The 16785-nt window shown below is 44.1% G+C and overlaps 2 protein-coding genes across 5 annotated transcripts in view; both read left to right on the top strand.

The window, feature by feature from the left end:
- Positions 1 to 8309, top strand: part of LOC139922559 (protein MTSS 1-like) — a 69151-nt gene extending 60842 nt beyond the window's left edge. For 3 of the 4 annotated variants that reach the window (XM_078287235.1, XM_078287234.1, XM_078287233.1), the window contains exons 11-16: positions 1141 to 1254; positions 1650 to 1916; positions 2175 to 2405; positions 3091 to 3250; positions 3740 to 4012; positions 4254 to 8309. In XM_078287235.1, coding sequence (XP_078143361.1) covers positions 1141 to 1254; positions 1650 to 1916; positions 2175 to 2405; positions 3091 to 3250; positions 3740 to 4012; positions 4254 to 4825 — 1617 coding nt within the window. In that variant the 3' untranslated portion in view covers positions 4826 to 8309. The remainder of the gene's footprint in view (positions 1 to 1140; positions 1255 to 1649; positions 1917 to 2174; positions 2406 to 3090; positions 3251 to 3739; positions 4013 to 4253) is intronic. The other variant, XM_071913072.2, reaches the window with a different exon arrangement.
- A 7697-nt stretch (positions 8310 to 16006) lies between these two features.
- The window catches only part of LOC139922552 (transmembrane protein 65-like), a 49529-nt gene continuing 48750 nt past the window's right edge, over positions 16007 to 16785 (top strand). The window contains exons 1-2 of the mRNA XM_071913065.2: positions 16007 to 16170; positions 16461 to 16778. Coding sequence (XP_071769166.1) covers positions 16487 to 16778 — 292 coding nt within the window. The 5' untranslated portion in view covers positions 16007 to 16170; positions 16461 to 16486. The remainder of the gene's footprint in view (positions 16171 to 16460; positions 16779 to 16785) is intronic.

The raw sequence follows: 16785 nt of genomic DNA, 5'->3' as shown, positions 1-16785 counted from the left end.
GAAAGGCAGCTAGCTGGCAGCAGTGAGTGTATGTGATCATTGTGAAGTCATTTCGCTGCGATTATTATAGCATAAATGCCCAGGAAATTAGTCTGCCTCCATTCTGGCCCAGGGCAATACAGGTCAACCCCAGCCTGCTATTTAAGAGGCGACCGCTGTGACAGGCTGCGGTTCAGTCAAACCTGCAGAGCCTTAAATATGCTGCGTGTTGGATTCTATCACAGTCAAATGAAATATCACAACGTCAACATTGCGTTTTACAGGCAACCGAGAGCGGTTTTCTATCAGCAGGTCTCATTCTGTCACTTTTATCTGCCATCTCAGAATATCTAGAAACAGTTTCTCAGATAATTATCAATGAGTTGGTCAAGGGGATTTTTCTGTCTGCGTTGTGGTTTGTGGTTTGAGCTCAACCATGAGGCTGGGTGCAGTAGTTGATGTTTTGTTACTAGGCCAGTAACCAGAGTTCCCCCGTCCAGAATACATTCATACAGTTAGATGTCCAACTTTTTATGATGCAGTGGATGTGGTTTGGCAAGGTAGCGCCTGACCCATTTACAGTACAGTCTCCTCATAGCCTCGCTCTTGGTGTAGTTACAGTAGTTGAGGTTTGTAAGGGGGGGAGCAAGAATAGCCTTGTTTCCATTAAAGGGCTTACCTGGCTTACTCATTAGCCTTGTTTCCACTACAGGGCCAAAGAGGTCAAGCCTACACTTATACTTTGTAATTGTCTCTCTTAATATCTCCCAAAATAATAAGGTAGGGTAGCCTAGGAATGAGATCTTTTCCTGTGCCTTCCTTGAACAAGGATCCAATGCCTCTAACATAACACCGCTGATCTCTTTGCAATTAACGCTGGTATGACTCCCAGCGCACCTCTCTATACAGCCCCTATACTCACTTGGCTGTACTCCTAACTAACTGTGCTGAGAACTGTGGAAATGTTGCTTCTGCTCTCTAACAAACTGCTTCTCTCTACTTTTTTATCCCCTTGGTCTACCTGCTGATCTGTCATTCTTTGCAATTCTTCCCCTCTGTGCACCCACCCCACCCCTCTCTCTCTCTCTCTCTCTCTCTCTCCCTCTCTCTCTCTCTTTCTCTTTATCCCTGCTTGCGGCTGCCCTCGCTGTTCGTCTCCAGCCTTGTCCCAGTTCCAGCTCCTCTGAGGCGTCAGAGACTGGTCAGCCTCACAGTGACTGCAGCTCCCCTTCCTCTCTAGCTACTGCTACTACACCTCAGCATTCTACTGACAAGGTGAAACACTCACTAACCCACTATGCACTTTACCCCTCTCTCGCTTATTAGCAGTTATCTTCTCGTGCTGCTTCACACCAAGATCAAGGCGAGCTCCAAACTCCCTGGCATATGCATCAGCTTCTCCAGTCATCATTCAATTCAACATGTTTGGGGCCCATCTCGTTTTTCCCAAAATGTTGACCCATTTAATTTGTGTTTTGGTTTGATATTATCAATATGCATTTCTTATTGTTTCATTTGAATCATTTCTCCTCAGTGATGTGTGTTGTTTTTGATTTTGCACTGTTTGCACCTGTGTTGCTACCCTATCATTTAAATAATTATGTTTGTCCCTATATTTGTCTGTTTCTTTTGATGTCATCCCTCCTCCCACCGACCCACACACACCCCAGCTGTCCAATGGTTTTGACCACTACAGCCCAGCTGATCCCCCCTACCTGCTTAGCAACGGGGGGAGTTTGGGTTCAGGGTCAGGGACTGCCTTCCCCTTCTTCCCTCCCTCCTCCCCCTCCCCTTCCCCCTCCTCCTCCACCACCACCTCCTCCTCCTGCCCCACTCGCTCCTGGTCCCGTCCTATCTCAGCCCTGCTGCCAGACTTCCCCCACTACTGCACGCTGAGCTCCAACATGGTGCCTTCTTCACGAGTCCCCAGCTGGAAGGTTGGTTCATCATCTTCATCGTCAACTTGTTCCCCTCCTCCTGGTCCACAGTTTGTTCAGCATTCAAGCCCTATTCAGATTTTCATTGTTCATTTTCATTGTGTAAATAAGTTGGAATGAGTGAATTAACTTGTTTGTACTTAACTTTGTAAAAGGAGAGAGAGGTGAGTGATTTGGACAAACATCACAGGCAAAGATGAAAGTGAGAAGTGAGGAGTCAACATGAAAGATTACAATAAATGTCTTGTTGCTTCACAGGACTGGGCTAAGCCAGGGCCTTATGACCAGCCTATGGTCAACACGCTGAGGAGAAGGAAAGATAAGGAGCCTCCAGCTGTAGTGGATAGTAACGGTAGTAGCAGCAGTGACGGCAGCCCTCCCTCAGCCCCAGCCTCCATCCCCACCTCAGCACCAGCTCCAGCTGCAGCACAAACAACCCCAACAACCTCAGAGGAGGAGAAGAGCAGGACTGTGGCTGCCCCTCCCAAGGTCAGCTTCAGTCTGTGTCTTATACTGTTTGTATGCGTTACAAAATGCTCCCATAAGAGAGTATGCATTTTCTGATTAATTACTCTTCCTGTGAATTAACTCAGTCTGTCAGTCAGGCTTTCAGCCAAGCAGCCATAGTTCATAGTTTAGCAATCACTCAGCAAGTTGATAATGCATATTCTACCCATTGAGTGTATGTTATACTGTCTTTCTGTCTTTCTTATTCTTTACCTACCTTCATTACTTTCTTCTTATCTTCCTTTTATACTGATCCATTCAACATTCAACAACTCTGAAATCAAACAGAGATTCCAGTGGTGTCACCATTCACACCATTTTCACTCACTCCTTTATTTATGTGAGCTCTATGCTTTTTAGAGCCGTTGCTAATGGCGATAAAATTCAGCACCGTTTTGTGGTCTCCATCAATCTTTGATTCATTAACGCCTGATTCATGCTGCTCGCTCTTCTCATGGCAACCGCACACCTGAAAACTCAAGCACTTTACTGAGGCTGATGGAAAATTCACTTCTCCACATCCCCAACAAATTGAATCACTTATCCATTCATTCATTCATTATGTGAGGAGTTGAACCTGGCTTTATCCAGACAGTTTCAGTAATGACCGATGATCTTTTACTAAATCCTGTTTTTTCATTGGTTGGTTGTGTGTGTCCTCCTCCAGGCTGGTGATATTGAGGCCCACGAGGAGCTGGCCCTGGCCTTATCCAGAGGTCTGCAGCTGGACACCCAGAGGTCCAGCAGAGACTCTATCCAGTGCTCCAGTGGTTACAGCACCCAGACCAACACACCCTGCTGCTCTGAAGACACTATACCTTCACAAGGTAACACACACACACACACACCTTTGCAGATAATCACACAACCAGACATACACATAGATATACACACACATAGGTGGTTACAATACTCAGACCAACACACTCTGCAGCTCTGAGATGCATGCACACTCAAACAAACTCTCCACTCACAAACACTCTCCTTTCTTTTTTCTCTCTTTATTAGATCTTTATTGCTTTCTTTCTTGCTTGCTTTCTTTCTTGCTTTCATTCTTGGTCGCTTTCTTTCTTTCCTTCCTTTTTCTTTCTTTTTTTGGACTACTGTCTTCATGGCTGAAGATGTATAACTAAAGTGAATGTCTTCTCTTCATAGTATTTGACTAGCAATATGTTGTAACTCTACCTGCCTCCCTCTTTCCTCCTACAATCGGACTATGTTACCATGTATAAAGTACATTGGCAACCCTCTTCTCTTTCTTCCTCTGGTATCAGACTATCTCTTGATGTATATGCACTCTCTATCTTCCACTCTAGTATCGGACTACGACTATTTCTCCATGGCCGGGGACCAGGAGTCTGACCAGCAGCAGTCTGACTTTGACAAGTCCTCCACCATCCCCAGGAACAGTGACATCAGCCAGTCCTACCGGCGCATGTTCCAGGCCAAGCGCCCAGCCTCCACAGCCGGCCTGCCCAGCACACAGGGCCCCTACCCCGGGCAGGGGGCCTACCCCACAGGGCCCTACCCCGCAGGGCCCTACCCCTCCACACCCATCCACACCGGGGCTTATCCATCTACACCTACAGGTGAGCACACTGATAGGATCACAGATGTGTGAATGTTATGTAAAATGGAATACTTTTAGTCCATCTTATGTCTTCCTCTCCCTCTTTCTCTTTCTTTTTATTCTTCCTCTTTATCCTCTCCTTCATCTTCGTCTTCTTATTATTATTGCAGAAAAGCTTCATATACTGTACACTATGATACATTATTTAAGCTTATATTGCTCTTATTGATGGTATCATTATTCCTATTCTATTATTCCAGGCTCCTCCTATTCAGGCCAAGGGGTTTATTCAGGATCCAGCTCCTATTCTGCCTCTGGCTCATACTCTACAGGCCAGGGTCCGGTTATAGTCACCCCCGGGGTCGCCACCATCCGCCGGACCCCCTCCACCAAACCCTCCACCCGCCGCTCAGGCTCTGTTCTGGGCACAGGCCCCATCCCCATCCGTACGCCCGTTATCCCGGTAAAAATCCCCACCGTGCCGGATATGCCGGGGGCAATTAACGGGAGCAGGAGCGGAGAAGAGATGGGAGGAGGAGGAGGAGAGGAGACCCCGGACTCTCCGACACTCGCGGGAGGAGAGGAGGTCGGCGTGCTGCCCGTGGCGTCCTGGAGTGGTCAAGCATCAACCAACCCTCCCACCATCACCCCGCCCCACCAGCTGACCCAGCAGCCCCCTCCGTATGAGGGAGGGCAGGAGGAGGAAGGAGAGGAGGAGGGAGAAGAAGGGCTGGAAGGACAGACGGATGGCAACATGCTGGTGGCCATCCGCAGGGGGGTGAAGCTGAAGAGAACCCTCACCAACGACCGCTCCGCGCCACGCATCGCGTGATGACGTCATCACGAGCCGCCAAGAGACAGGGCGGCAAGTAATGCGTGACCTCATCGAAAGGCACAGAAGTGAGGCTCCTCCCCCTCATCGTATTCCTAAAAGGGGATGGAAGGCTTCACAAAAACAGCAGATAGAAATGTGATGTACAGAGTCAAAAGGCTTCCTGCGCTAATATGTCAACACACACCTATTCTACACCATGCCTTTCCCATTCTGTAAGGCTTCACCTCCTCAGAGCATGCCCCACTGCAGCTGCCCCTTATAACCACACAGGCGGACATACACACCAGTATTCAGGTGCTGGATTCCCACCAAGCGTTTTAGCACTAAGACCACATTTGTGCATTTGGCTTACAATGCATCACAAATAATGTAAAGCCTGGTTCTTTAACATGTGCTTGGACCCAAAGTGGATCACAGGCCTGCTCCTGGTAGGTCCCTATATGGCAACATGAGTCATTTTATGAGCTTGGGTCCCAGGATGAGACTCAGTTTCTCATGTGGGTCCCAGAATAAAAGACTGAGGAACGCTTACCCAAAGCACTAAGATGTTGTAGGGAAGTGTCTTAATCTTGTTGATTCACAGGACAGAAGAGAAATATCCTAGACACCTTTACTCAGTATTCTTCTTGAAGTAGAGGGTTGTTCAAGGACAGTGTGTATGCCTCCTACCACAGAGAAAACACAGTGTGTGTTATATGTGTGGACACTCATGGTACCATTGTCGGACAGATAGGGCGTCCTAACTGCCCAGTGGCTTGACAGGAGTGCAATAACCAAGGACAGATCATTCAAACAACAACACAGCGTCGGCATCAAGGGAGCAACATTGGAGCGCACTGGGATGTTATGGCTCCAATGGTTGCAATAGTGAGACTTCAGTGACTAAAGCATCACACGGTTGATGCTGTGAGGTTAAGAGATAAGACTTCTTCTTGGTTTTAGTTCTTCGTTTAGTATTTACATGATTTGTAAATAATCCTGCACGTCTCTGAGGAGTTTGTCCCGTCCTCGCTCTCTGGTCCAACACCTTTCTCTCCCTTCCCCCTGTTCCTCCAGGGTGCCAAAATGGGATGTTTTTTGATTTCATACAGTGATCGCTGTTGAGTTTTTGTTGTGAAACAAACTGTCCCACGTAGGGATATCAATTGATTTTATTTTGTCATAATCTTTTCCTGTATGAGTTTAATCTGCAATAACTACACGCTGAGCTTTTTGTAGAGTTATTAAATGGTTTATGTTTAAACATTATCCCTCTTATCTTTCAGTAGCATTTATTAGCCATACCGCCACTCATAACAGTACTATAAATTGTCAAAGTGTAGATATGTGCCATGTTAAAGCTCAACATTAATTCAAATTTATAAATATAATTAAACGACATTTTATTAAAGATAAGGTCCACTTATTGAGCTTTGACAGTGTTTTATGTTGCAAAAATTATGTTTTGAAAGTTATGAGTTATAAGCTGCAATTGATAATGCCATACTATTTTTATTGTTCTATCAGGTTGCTGTTATACTGTATATTGAACATTTCTGTTGTCTTCTATAAAACGCATGAAGCCTTACCTCTGCTAGTTGCTTATTTCTTCTGATTAAGTCGTTGTTGTTGTTTTTTACATCTGTCTTCTGAAATCCTCCCAACTCCAACTTTGGCCTTTTTGAATTTTTTTTTTTAAAGTGACAATGTCCATTATGTACAAGTTTCATCACCTTAGGGCCTAAGAAACCTATTCAAAACCCATTGTATAATTTAAGCAATGCATAGTTGTCAATCTGAAAATGACTTTTTCTTTCCTTAAATGTGGAAAATAGGACTTTTTTGGAGATATGAGGCTTTTCCTCTGACTGCAGTGTTTTAACACAATAGGCTGAAAGCAGTTAGTGTCAATGAGCTCTAGCCTGTATGTATTGTCATTTGATATGTATTTCAGTTGAAGCACTGTGAGACCACGGCTAATCTATATAAGATGTATGAAACTGTAAATATTACTCGACTGTACTAGTTAGTCCAGGAACTCACACCTTTTTAATTTATTTTCTCTCTGTCTCTCTCTAAATCTCTTTCTCTCTCTCTCTATTTTTATACTCATCAGATTATCAGAGTAATAGAGTGGTTTCCTCTCTCCATGCATGTACTGTCCCATAATGTTGGACATCAGTTTGTTTTCAGTGTCACTTAAGTGTTTATGACTTCTCTGCTATGATTCATTTGAAGTTCCTTGTGCCAGGCATTGTCGTCAACCCAACACACACACACACACACACACACACACACACACACACACACACACACACACACCTCAGGACCACATGAACTGAAAAGTACCAATGCCCACATAAAGCTGGCCAGTTTCACAGTAGAGGGCAGCTATAGTAAAACGTGTGTCTATCTTCTCAGCACCAACACAATAAGCACATGGGATCAAATACAGAAGCTGAAAATATTTTTTTAGTTTCAGAACGGAGGGAAACTTTGATCAGTGTCATGAGTTAGAAGCTAAAGGCAGAAAGCGTTGGATCCAGTTCGGTTTCAGTTCAGTCAAGGAAGTGGATTTTCTTGAGAATTCAAATACTGAAAGACTTTTGGCATCAGAAGGCGCCAAAAGCCTTTCAGTATTTGAATAATCAACCTATCATGATTCCTAATTTCTGATTTTGAGTTGAAAGTGAATTGACGACATGAAGTATGCTGGAACAAGCGGGAACATCCACCTATTGAACTAGAGCGTCTTTTGAGTGGAAATGCAGCTGAAATCAAGTGCATCCCAACTATTTACTACAGATCTGAGGTCAGATGTGATGGAAACATACAGTTTATCTGCTAAACCACCTTTGTGCTTGTGAGTTTTTACATCTGGCCTAATCTGACCTGGGTTTCCCTGAACTGTTTTAGCGTGAAAATCCCCTTTGTACCATTCTATTCTATTCTATTCTATTCTAAGATTTCTTTCATGGCATTTTGAATTCAATAATCCAGTGGAAAGTGACAGGAAAGATGAACAACTGGAACCCATAATGTGAGAACGTTGCTCAGTCTCACTGTTGAGATGTTTTGGGAGACCCAGCATTCACTTCTACATAATATTGACAACTGATTTTATTGTTTTTCATGTCCGTCCACCTGTATTAAACTTCAAATCTGATATTATCAACCTGTAATTTCCATTTACAGACATCCAGATATTTAAATTGATAGCATATATATATATATTATTTGGAAGTTGCCAAATGTCAGTATACCCTATGAATAAGAAGTTTATAGTTTGTGAGGGTTTGGCAGTATGTTTAAACCTGCTTTCTAGTTGTTTAGTTGGTAATTTGTGAGGAGAGTTGACCTCTCTCTCTCTCTCTCTCTCTCTCTCTCTCTCTCTCTCTCTCTCTCTCTCTTCCCTGTACAGTTCAACAGGATATGATGCAATCTGTTTCAGGAAGTAAAAGGTTGATATTTTCTGTGTAATGACTGCTTTAGCAATATAATAAAAGCATCAGTTTTGCTTTGGCTCTCTGACTTGCTGATTGGCTCGTTGTGCGAAATGACATGTGTGACTGAAGTGGATTTAATAGACGGAGGAAATAAGGGATGATAGCTTTGAACTGGACGGAGAAAGCATATGATCCTAATACGGTACTTTATATATTCAGTGTTTCAGGTGTAGATAGACTGATGAGGATATTGGGATAAAGGTTTACACTATCCTGGTTTTAAAAGTAAACAGAAACACTGATAGTCAGTGGAGGCACAGCAATACACACACACACACACACACACACACACACACACACACTGTTTAACTGTCTGAATCGTCAGGAATTCCTCTGGTGCCTGATAGAGCAGTGAACAGCAGTGTTTCAGCATCCAGCAGCAGTCATGCTCCCAGCAGATGAATCAAACAGCTCAGTACCTCCAAAAATGTTGGATAGCTCTGCTGTGGAGTCGGGTAGCGCGCGCGCGCGCGCGCGCGCGCGCTATCCATTTGGATAGCTCTGCTCTATCAGGCTCGGCCGCGCGCGCAGGCCAATTGGGTGGAGCGCGCCGTAGTTGTGTTTTGAATAGGTAGTTTGCTCAGGGAAGAAGACAGAGAACTGCGCATGTCCAAGTTCAATGATTCACTCCCGCCTTCTCAAACTAGACGCAAGTTTGCCGACATGTCAGGAATGGCTAGAAATAATTATTGAGATGATCCTAAATAACGACATCTTAACATTAATAGACACAGTGTTATCATCATCATCATTATCATCATCAGTCTCATCACCACCAACCACTTCTATTAGGACTATACTACAAAAACCAGAATAAACGTCAGGCACATATTTAATAGAACACCAAGGCAAGCATAGTAAATCTTACTAACACGTGTATAGGTTCATAGTGTCTCCGCTTTCATAAAGTAGTAAGGAAAATAACAGATAGTGTCCCCCATAAGTTTTGGGCCAAAGAAAACTGTAAATTTGTTCTGTATTCTCCAGACATTTAAAATATGAGGTACAGTAGTGAACTTACAGAATGACACAAAACCATTTCACTACTGTTCCAAATCCAATGGATCGCAGTTTACAGTATATGAAATGGACTGGACAATTTCTTTAATAGCCTCATGACAGACAGACTGCAGATATTTTGGCTTTTCATTAAACAACAAATATTAGACTTTCTCTTTCCATGGAGAAGTGGATGCTACCAGATAAAAAGAAGTGTAACCACCAGATACAACTTTGTACTCATCTAACATCCAATAAAAATACTCATTTATTGTACATTTCAACATGTTACAGTACATCCGAAGCAATATTTATTCACTTAAAGTGGCATTTCTCTCACCATTCCTTTCATTTTATTGTAGTTTGTCTGTGCTCTGGGTCAAAAGTCTCCCTCTCCTACCTCGGTTGTGCGCTACCGAGTTGGGCGGCGCGCGGTGTCCAACTAGATAGCTACCTATTTATTTCATAATTGTTTCTAAATAATAAGACACGTTTATTATACTTATTAATTAGGCTGTTTATTGAGAAAATTACTTCACCCCCACCAAAACAGTAATCCAACTCCTGATCAACAGGGTTTCCAGCAATACTATTCCTACATTTTTTACATAGAATATGCAGCGCAGTTCCCGATGGTCCGTTACTACCCACGCGGACTTTGCCTCACTCAATCCGGGCTCTCCTCGTTCGCCTGTCCGCCCTCCCTTCAGATCCCCGTTTAAACACATTTAAATCTGTGGAATCTTCCCAAACTGTCTTCGAACGTTTGGCGCCTGCGCTGCTATGCGCGCCATGGCCATTATAACGTAGTTGGAACCAAATGGAATAAAACTGAGCAGCACGCACAAGAGAAGCACAGGTGGAGAAGACAAGCGGTAGAGACAGACGGTTACCAGAGACAGACTCTTTTGATACAAACTTTCATTTGATACACACTGTTACTACAGACAGACTGATACTGATTTGATACAGACTATAGAGAACTTTTTTTGATATAGACTGTTATTTGATACAGAGGAGGAGCTGACAGGGCTCCAGACAGACATGGCCTTGATGGCCAAGGGGCTGGGCATCAAACGCAATGCCTCTGAGGAGTTGAATGAAGCCATCCACCAACAAGTGGAGGAGATGATTCAAGACCTGAAGAACAAGAAGGAGAAGGCTGCCCTCAGCCAAGCGAACGAGGCCCTCTGCCAAGAATTGTTCCACAGGGAGAGGGCTTTGAGCACCCAGGTACAGGTGCAGGCCAACCAGCTCAAGGCCTATGAGCAGGAGAATGAATCTCTCCGCCAAAAGATTGAGGAGCTAGAAGAAATGCTTCGGAGAGAGAGGGCCTTGAGCACCCAGGAGAAGGAGCAGCAGCAGGCCAAAATGCTCAAGGCCCATGAGGAGGTGCAGGGCACCTTTCTCATGGTGCAGGAAATGAAAAGGTTTCGGACAGGAGGAAAGAACTTGAGGATTAATCTCCTGAAGAGCAATTCTGTTAAAGCCTTCCAACAAAAAGTGGAGGAGGAACAGGACATGAAAAGGCTTCAGACAGGGGAGGACTTGAGAATCCAAAAGCTGGTCAACAAGCAGTCTGACTATGAGAAGGAGAACCTTTCCCTGCACCAAGAGAAGGATGCCCTCTGCCGGGATTTGGAGGAGCAGAAAATGCTCCACAGGGGAACGGACTTGAGGATTCAAGACCTGAAGAAGAAGCTTGTCGACTGTAACAAGGACAAGACCGCCCTCCGCCAAGGGAACGAGGCCCTCTACCAAGAAATGATCTGCACTGAGAGGGCCTTGAGCACCCAGATGCAGGAGCAGGCCAACAAGCTCAAAGTCTGTGAGCAGCAGAAGGAGGCCCTCTGCCAGGATCTGATGAAACTGAAAATACTCAACAGAGGAAAGGACTTGAGGATTAATCTCCTGAAGAACAATTCTGTTAAAGCCTTCCACCAACAAGCGGAGGACATGAAAGAGGAGCGCTTGAGAATCCAAGAGCTGGTCAACAAGCTCTCTGACTGTGAGAAGGAGAACTGTTCCCTGCACCAAGAGAAGGAGGCCCTCTGCCGGGATATGGAGGAGCAGAAAATGCTCAACAGAGGACAGGACTTGAGGATTCAAGACCTGAAGAAGAAGCTTGTCATCTGTAAGAAGGAGAAGGCCGCCCCCCGCCAAGGGAACAAGACTCTCTACCAGCAGGAGCAGGCCAACAAGCTCAAGGCCTGTGAGCAGGAGAACAAGCCTTTCTGCCAACAAATGGTGGAGCTGGAAGAAGTCATCTGCCTACCGTGACTCCTTCCTCAAGAACCTTACACACCCCTACCCCCTTTTTAAACCACCCTGACTGTCCCACCCCCATTCCCTTTTTTCCCTCAATAAAAGATATCAGCAATGATATCTCCAAAATAATGTACCGCCCTGTATAGCTTTGTTTCTATAGGTGGTTTGTACATGGCACTACAACATTGTACACACTGTAAAAGCTGTGTTGGATCTTAAGTTGTTGTTACATTTGTTTCTAAAGTATCAAGTGTTTGTGTGGTTTTGCAATTGGTAATGTTTTTGTTCAAAATAGCCTTCTCTCTCCTAAACGATTTATAAGGTTCCATCTGACATTTCAGTCAGAAAAAAGTTATTAATATAATGCAATGGGTATATGGGTTTTGCAATAGGCGATGGGATGTGAGAACCTGAAATCTCACTACTCACTCTCACAACAACTTTGAATGCAGATGAAGTGCCACATGAAAGAGTAACTAAACCCCAAACACAAATCTGTGTAAAGCCTGACATCTAATGGTAAAAAGCATGCTATTGAAACTGCCATCTTCTATTGGCTGATCTTTGTGGTGACATCACCTGCCACCAAAGATCAGCTAATAGCAGATGGCATGAAAATGATTGAGGTTAATGTGGTTTAATTACCTAAAACTGATGGAAAAAAAATCTAATTTAAAGAAAAATCCTAATTAATTACTACCATCAAAAGAAAAACACTAGGTAAAAAACAGAAATACTTGTAATAAAATAATAATGCAGTAAATGCCCCCAAACCATTAAATATGACAGCTTAACGTGGTTTAATGACCTAAAGGTGTAGTCTAATAGATTTTATAGTTATAAGTGCACTTGGTCATAAAATGTCTTATATGTGGGCATAGAAATGGATGTATTGAAAAGAATTCCATTGGATTCCTCAACTTATTATAGAAAATAGTTTTTTTTATGAAAAGTCAAAGATGATTGGACTTTTACTGGAGTGGAAACCACACCCCTCACCCCTTGCCTTATACAGTCCCCCATAATACCTAGAGAACAGGAAATTGAGAGCATAAGTATTCATGACTTGCTTTTAATATCAAGGGAACAGTCAGTAAAGCAATGCACCGCTCAGTCAACCTGTAGCCTAGTGTGTGGGGTGAAGATCTCTTGCTCTGCTGTACCGCTGCAGCTTCAGGCTGGTTTTGGTTTTGGGGCTCCACAGCGCCTCCTGCCTCATCACATCAGCGCAGGACCTGGGGAGGCTGTACAGAGCCTGGAGAGTGGCGTTCAACAAGCAGGTGTTCAACAAGCAGGTGTTCCCAACGTTTGGCAACCTGGGAGGAAATTCACATCAGTAAAAATAAAATAACTTCATAATGTGTTCTGTTGCCCAAGGTGCTTTTAATGAACCTAGAGCAATTCTTTGTGAAAACCGTATTTGATCTGACTGAAACTATGCACAACACCTGATGAAAATTCATGATTTGTAATGGCAGTGATGAGACTAAGTTGATCAGATCAGCCTTATTTCTCTGAACCTCAGATATCCAAACTGTCCAGTCTACCAAATGGGCATAATGAACTAAACAGGCAGCGATGAGAAAATAAACTCTGCCAAGTCTTAGAGATATTTGCTAAGCATCCAACTGCAATTAGAATAATTACAGTTCTCCTGCTTGGACTTAAGTCTGCCTTTTACTAATTAAACAGGAATTGAATGAAGAGTCAGTGTTGAAGTGTTATTGGAAGTGAAGCAAACTGGTAACTAGCTGGCTACTTTCCTGTGTAAAGTGAAAGCAGATACCTAAAAAGACACCGGCTTCACATGAAATATGTCAATTTAGTTGTTTTGAAATGCAAATGGTGCAAATTGTGGAAAAACTGCTGAGCTGAATTTTTTTGAAACTGAGCATTATATGAGATATGAGATTATCCTACATCCTAATAGTGATTCACCAAGGTAGATCCAGGGATACAATTTCATTTTTGTCTCATAGCCCAACTTCTTCTTCCGGCCTTTCTGGGTCTTGCTCCTACTGAACAACCTCCGCTCCTGTTTCTTCCTCCTGCTCTTCCCCCTCCACCACCATCTCTTCCTCTGCCACCGTCTGCCCCTTGGACTGTCTGCGCATGTGTGATTGACAGGCAGGGGCGGGAGGCCTCCTTGCAGAAGAGCTGTCCTGATTGGTTGTCCCTCTCCAGTCATCCTGAGACTTTGGAGTGGCTGATTACGAGGCCTGGGACAGCCTGACACAGCCACAGAGACCGGATTTATTGATTTATGGATGGCTGTCAGGATGTAAAGAGAATTTCAACAAATATAACCAAAATGGTTCTAAAGGAAATTGCCTACCCTAGCTTTAAAACAGGTAGTAGTAGCCTGTTGTGAAACATTTTCCTACCTACAAGTGCACTCCTCTTCTCGTGTCCTATGGATGTAGCAGCTTTTCCTCCCAGTTGTGGACTCAGCAGCTACAACACTGCTGTCTCGCTGGAATATGGAAAATAAAGGAAATATGATTTTGAGAAGATAGGTAGAATATGCCCAGAGTTCAACCATCTGCCTGATCCTCTCAAACTTCCATATCTATGTGGGCAGAAAAGTCAGTGTGCAGTATTAGCTGCAAAATGTGTTGATTGTTGTCACACTTTAAGGGAACGAGACAGCTGGATGACAAATATGAAGAATGTGTATTAATGTATATGAAAAGCTCTTTTTTTAATGGCTAATTTTATATTTTGCTGCTTTATTATTCTGCATTATTGGATTCATATTTTCCAGCAGAGGGGTCTGTGAATATCCTGGTGTTTTTGACACTTTATTAGGATGCCATGATTGTTTTTCCATCTTAAACTGTCTCAGTGAAGAATACACGACTAAAAGCCATCAAATGTGACTGAGCAGCGGGATGTTAGGATAAAGACAGATGAAGTGCTTGCTTTTCGCCACCAGAAGTCACTGTTGCCTAAATCTTTATTAAGATGAATGTTCAGATTTTTACTTCGATCATCACTCCTCCCATCCTTTCTTTGTGCCCTAGAAGGCTGAACAGTCGTCTAATAAATAAAAGTACAACCAAAGCTATCATGAATGTGTCTCTCTCACCACTGATGTTCAGAGATTAATAAAGCATTAAATAATGAGTAGAAAATGACATTTCTACCCAGTTCCTGGCCGAAAATAGGCTTGGTTTGCCCACGTCCACTGTTCTTGTAGAAAATAACAGAAAATAACTTCCACATGTTGTCATATTTGCTCGGGGTGTGTGTGTGTGTGTGTGTGTGTGTGTGTGTGTGTGTGTGTGTGTGTGTGTGTGCTCTGCTTGAATAGCTCACATGCCTCACATGCATGAGAGCCAAGGGAAGGATGGGAACACGCCCAGCAGACACACACCCTCCTCCCTTATCTCACTGCAACAAGCTCCACTGCCCACTACTGTCCTGAAGAGAAATCACTGTAATATTCCTAAAGGGGCTTGTAGCGTGTCTGCAGGACCCAGTAGTGAGTTTATAGTGACATTATCATACGTAATGGTATTTTTTATCTCTATTGTATCACATTAATATTCGCTCCTTACAGGGACTTATAGAGTGATTTATAGTGAATTTATCATAGGCTACTTTATGGTGTTTTTATTTCCTACGGTGTCACTAAAACGTTTCTATTTTGGGCATAACAGATTAGAACACGTTTCATAACAGTAAAGCACCAACAATATATCAAAAAGAACACAAGATGTTGATTTGACTACATACTACTGACCCTTTCCACAGTGAACAATAATAAGCCGATAATACATTTTATAAGAATAGCCTACCATAAAAATCTATAACTCCATAAGAATATTATAGGGATGTTATAGTGATACCATAGAAGATAAATAAAAACATGCCATAAAGCAAGATACGGTCAATAAACCCACTACTGAGTAGAGCCTACCTAGTGTATAATCCCTATACGAATATTATATTGATATTTAGCGATACTACGAGAGATTAAAACACAAGACAAAAAGCACAGACACACTGTCAGTCCCTATAGAAATATTATCGATACCATAGGGAATCAAAAATTCCACAAAAATCATAAAGTCACTGTCAGTCGCTATAGGAATACTACTGGAGTCATTTTCCGTCACGGTAGCACGTTGGCCTATATAGCATGAGCGTACAGTAAGACTTTTCCTATCCAGTGTCCATATGCATTTACGTCTGGCAGCGCCGTCAGAGTTACGCACAGCGGAAAGCAGCGCTGCCATTGGAAAATATTTCGGGGGCTGAGCGGACTGACCTGCCCTCCCATCCGCCTCGCGCTCACTCCATCCTGCCGACCGCAGCTCACACCAGTCGGGGCTACGCTCGCAAAAATGTGATTTTGTACGCTACGGCAGCCAGTTCGCTCTTTCATGTGTGTTGTGTATAGCTAAAAAAATAATTTAAAAAAAAGGACACAGAGCAGATAAAGAAGAAGCGTATGCGTCGAGAGCAGCGGCTGTATTGTAACGGCTACTGGAGGTTGTCGGACGGGACAGCAGCATCGACTGAGGTGCGTCCTAAGCCAAGTTGCTGTTTGATTTTGGACAGCTATCGCACCCTATCCTGCCTCAGGTAGGTTATCCCAGTTATCTTGAAGACAAAGGTGGGTAGAATAGGCTTGAGTCGAGCCGGTCGTAACTCGTGTAATTGCTACTACCAGGCCCGCGTTTTGCCCTTAAATAACCCAGGCTCTCTCCAGAGATGCAGACGCGATTTATTGGTTGTTTTCAAAATGCGACCGTTAAGGCGAATATTTCAAATCGCAGGGAAAAGCTAGCATTTGAAACGGTATCTCGTGTGTTGCTGGCACAAAGTGGAGATATATCAGGCCTATAACATTGCCCTTCTCTACTCTCCATCAGGCACTGCTCTACCCCCCATCCCAGAGATGCTGCCCTGCCTGCGGAGAGTCCTGCGGCCCGCCCTCTCCCTCAGAGCCGGGACCGCGCTGGCCAGAGCCGGCCTCAGCAGCCACCACGCGGCCCCCGTAGCGTCCCCGGGCCGGTTCACCTCCGTGTTGGTGCAGAGGTGTAACCTGGGCACACACCCTATGAAGGAGCCGATGGAGCCGCTCAACTCGCCCCGGGGAGCCAAGGAGTTTATTTATAGCCTTCACCCCTCGGAGCGCACCTGTCTGCTGCGGGAGCTGCACAGGTTCGAGTCCATAGCCATAGCGCAAGGTAGGAT

Source organism: Centroberyx gerrardi, chromosome 12, assembly GCF_048128805.1.
Source record: "Centroberyx gerrardi isolate f3 chromosome 12, fCenGer3.hap1.cur.20231027, whole genome shotgun sequence".
Taxonomy (NCBI): domain Eukaryota; kingdom Metazoa; phylum Chordata; class Actinopteri; order Beryciformes; family Berycidae; genus Centroberyx; species Centroberyx gerrardi.
This window is presented reverse-complemented; position numbering and strand designations above follow the sequence as displayed.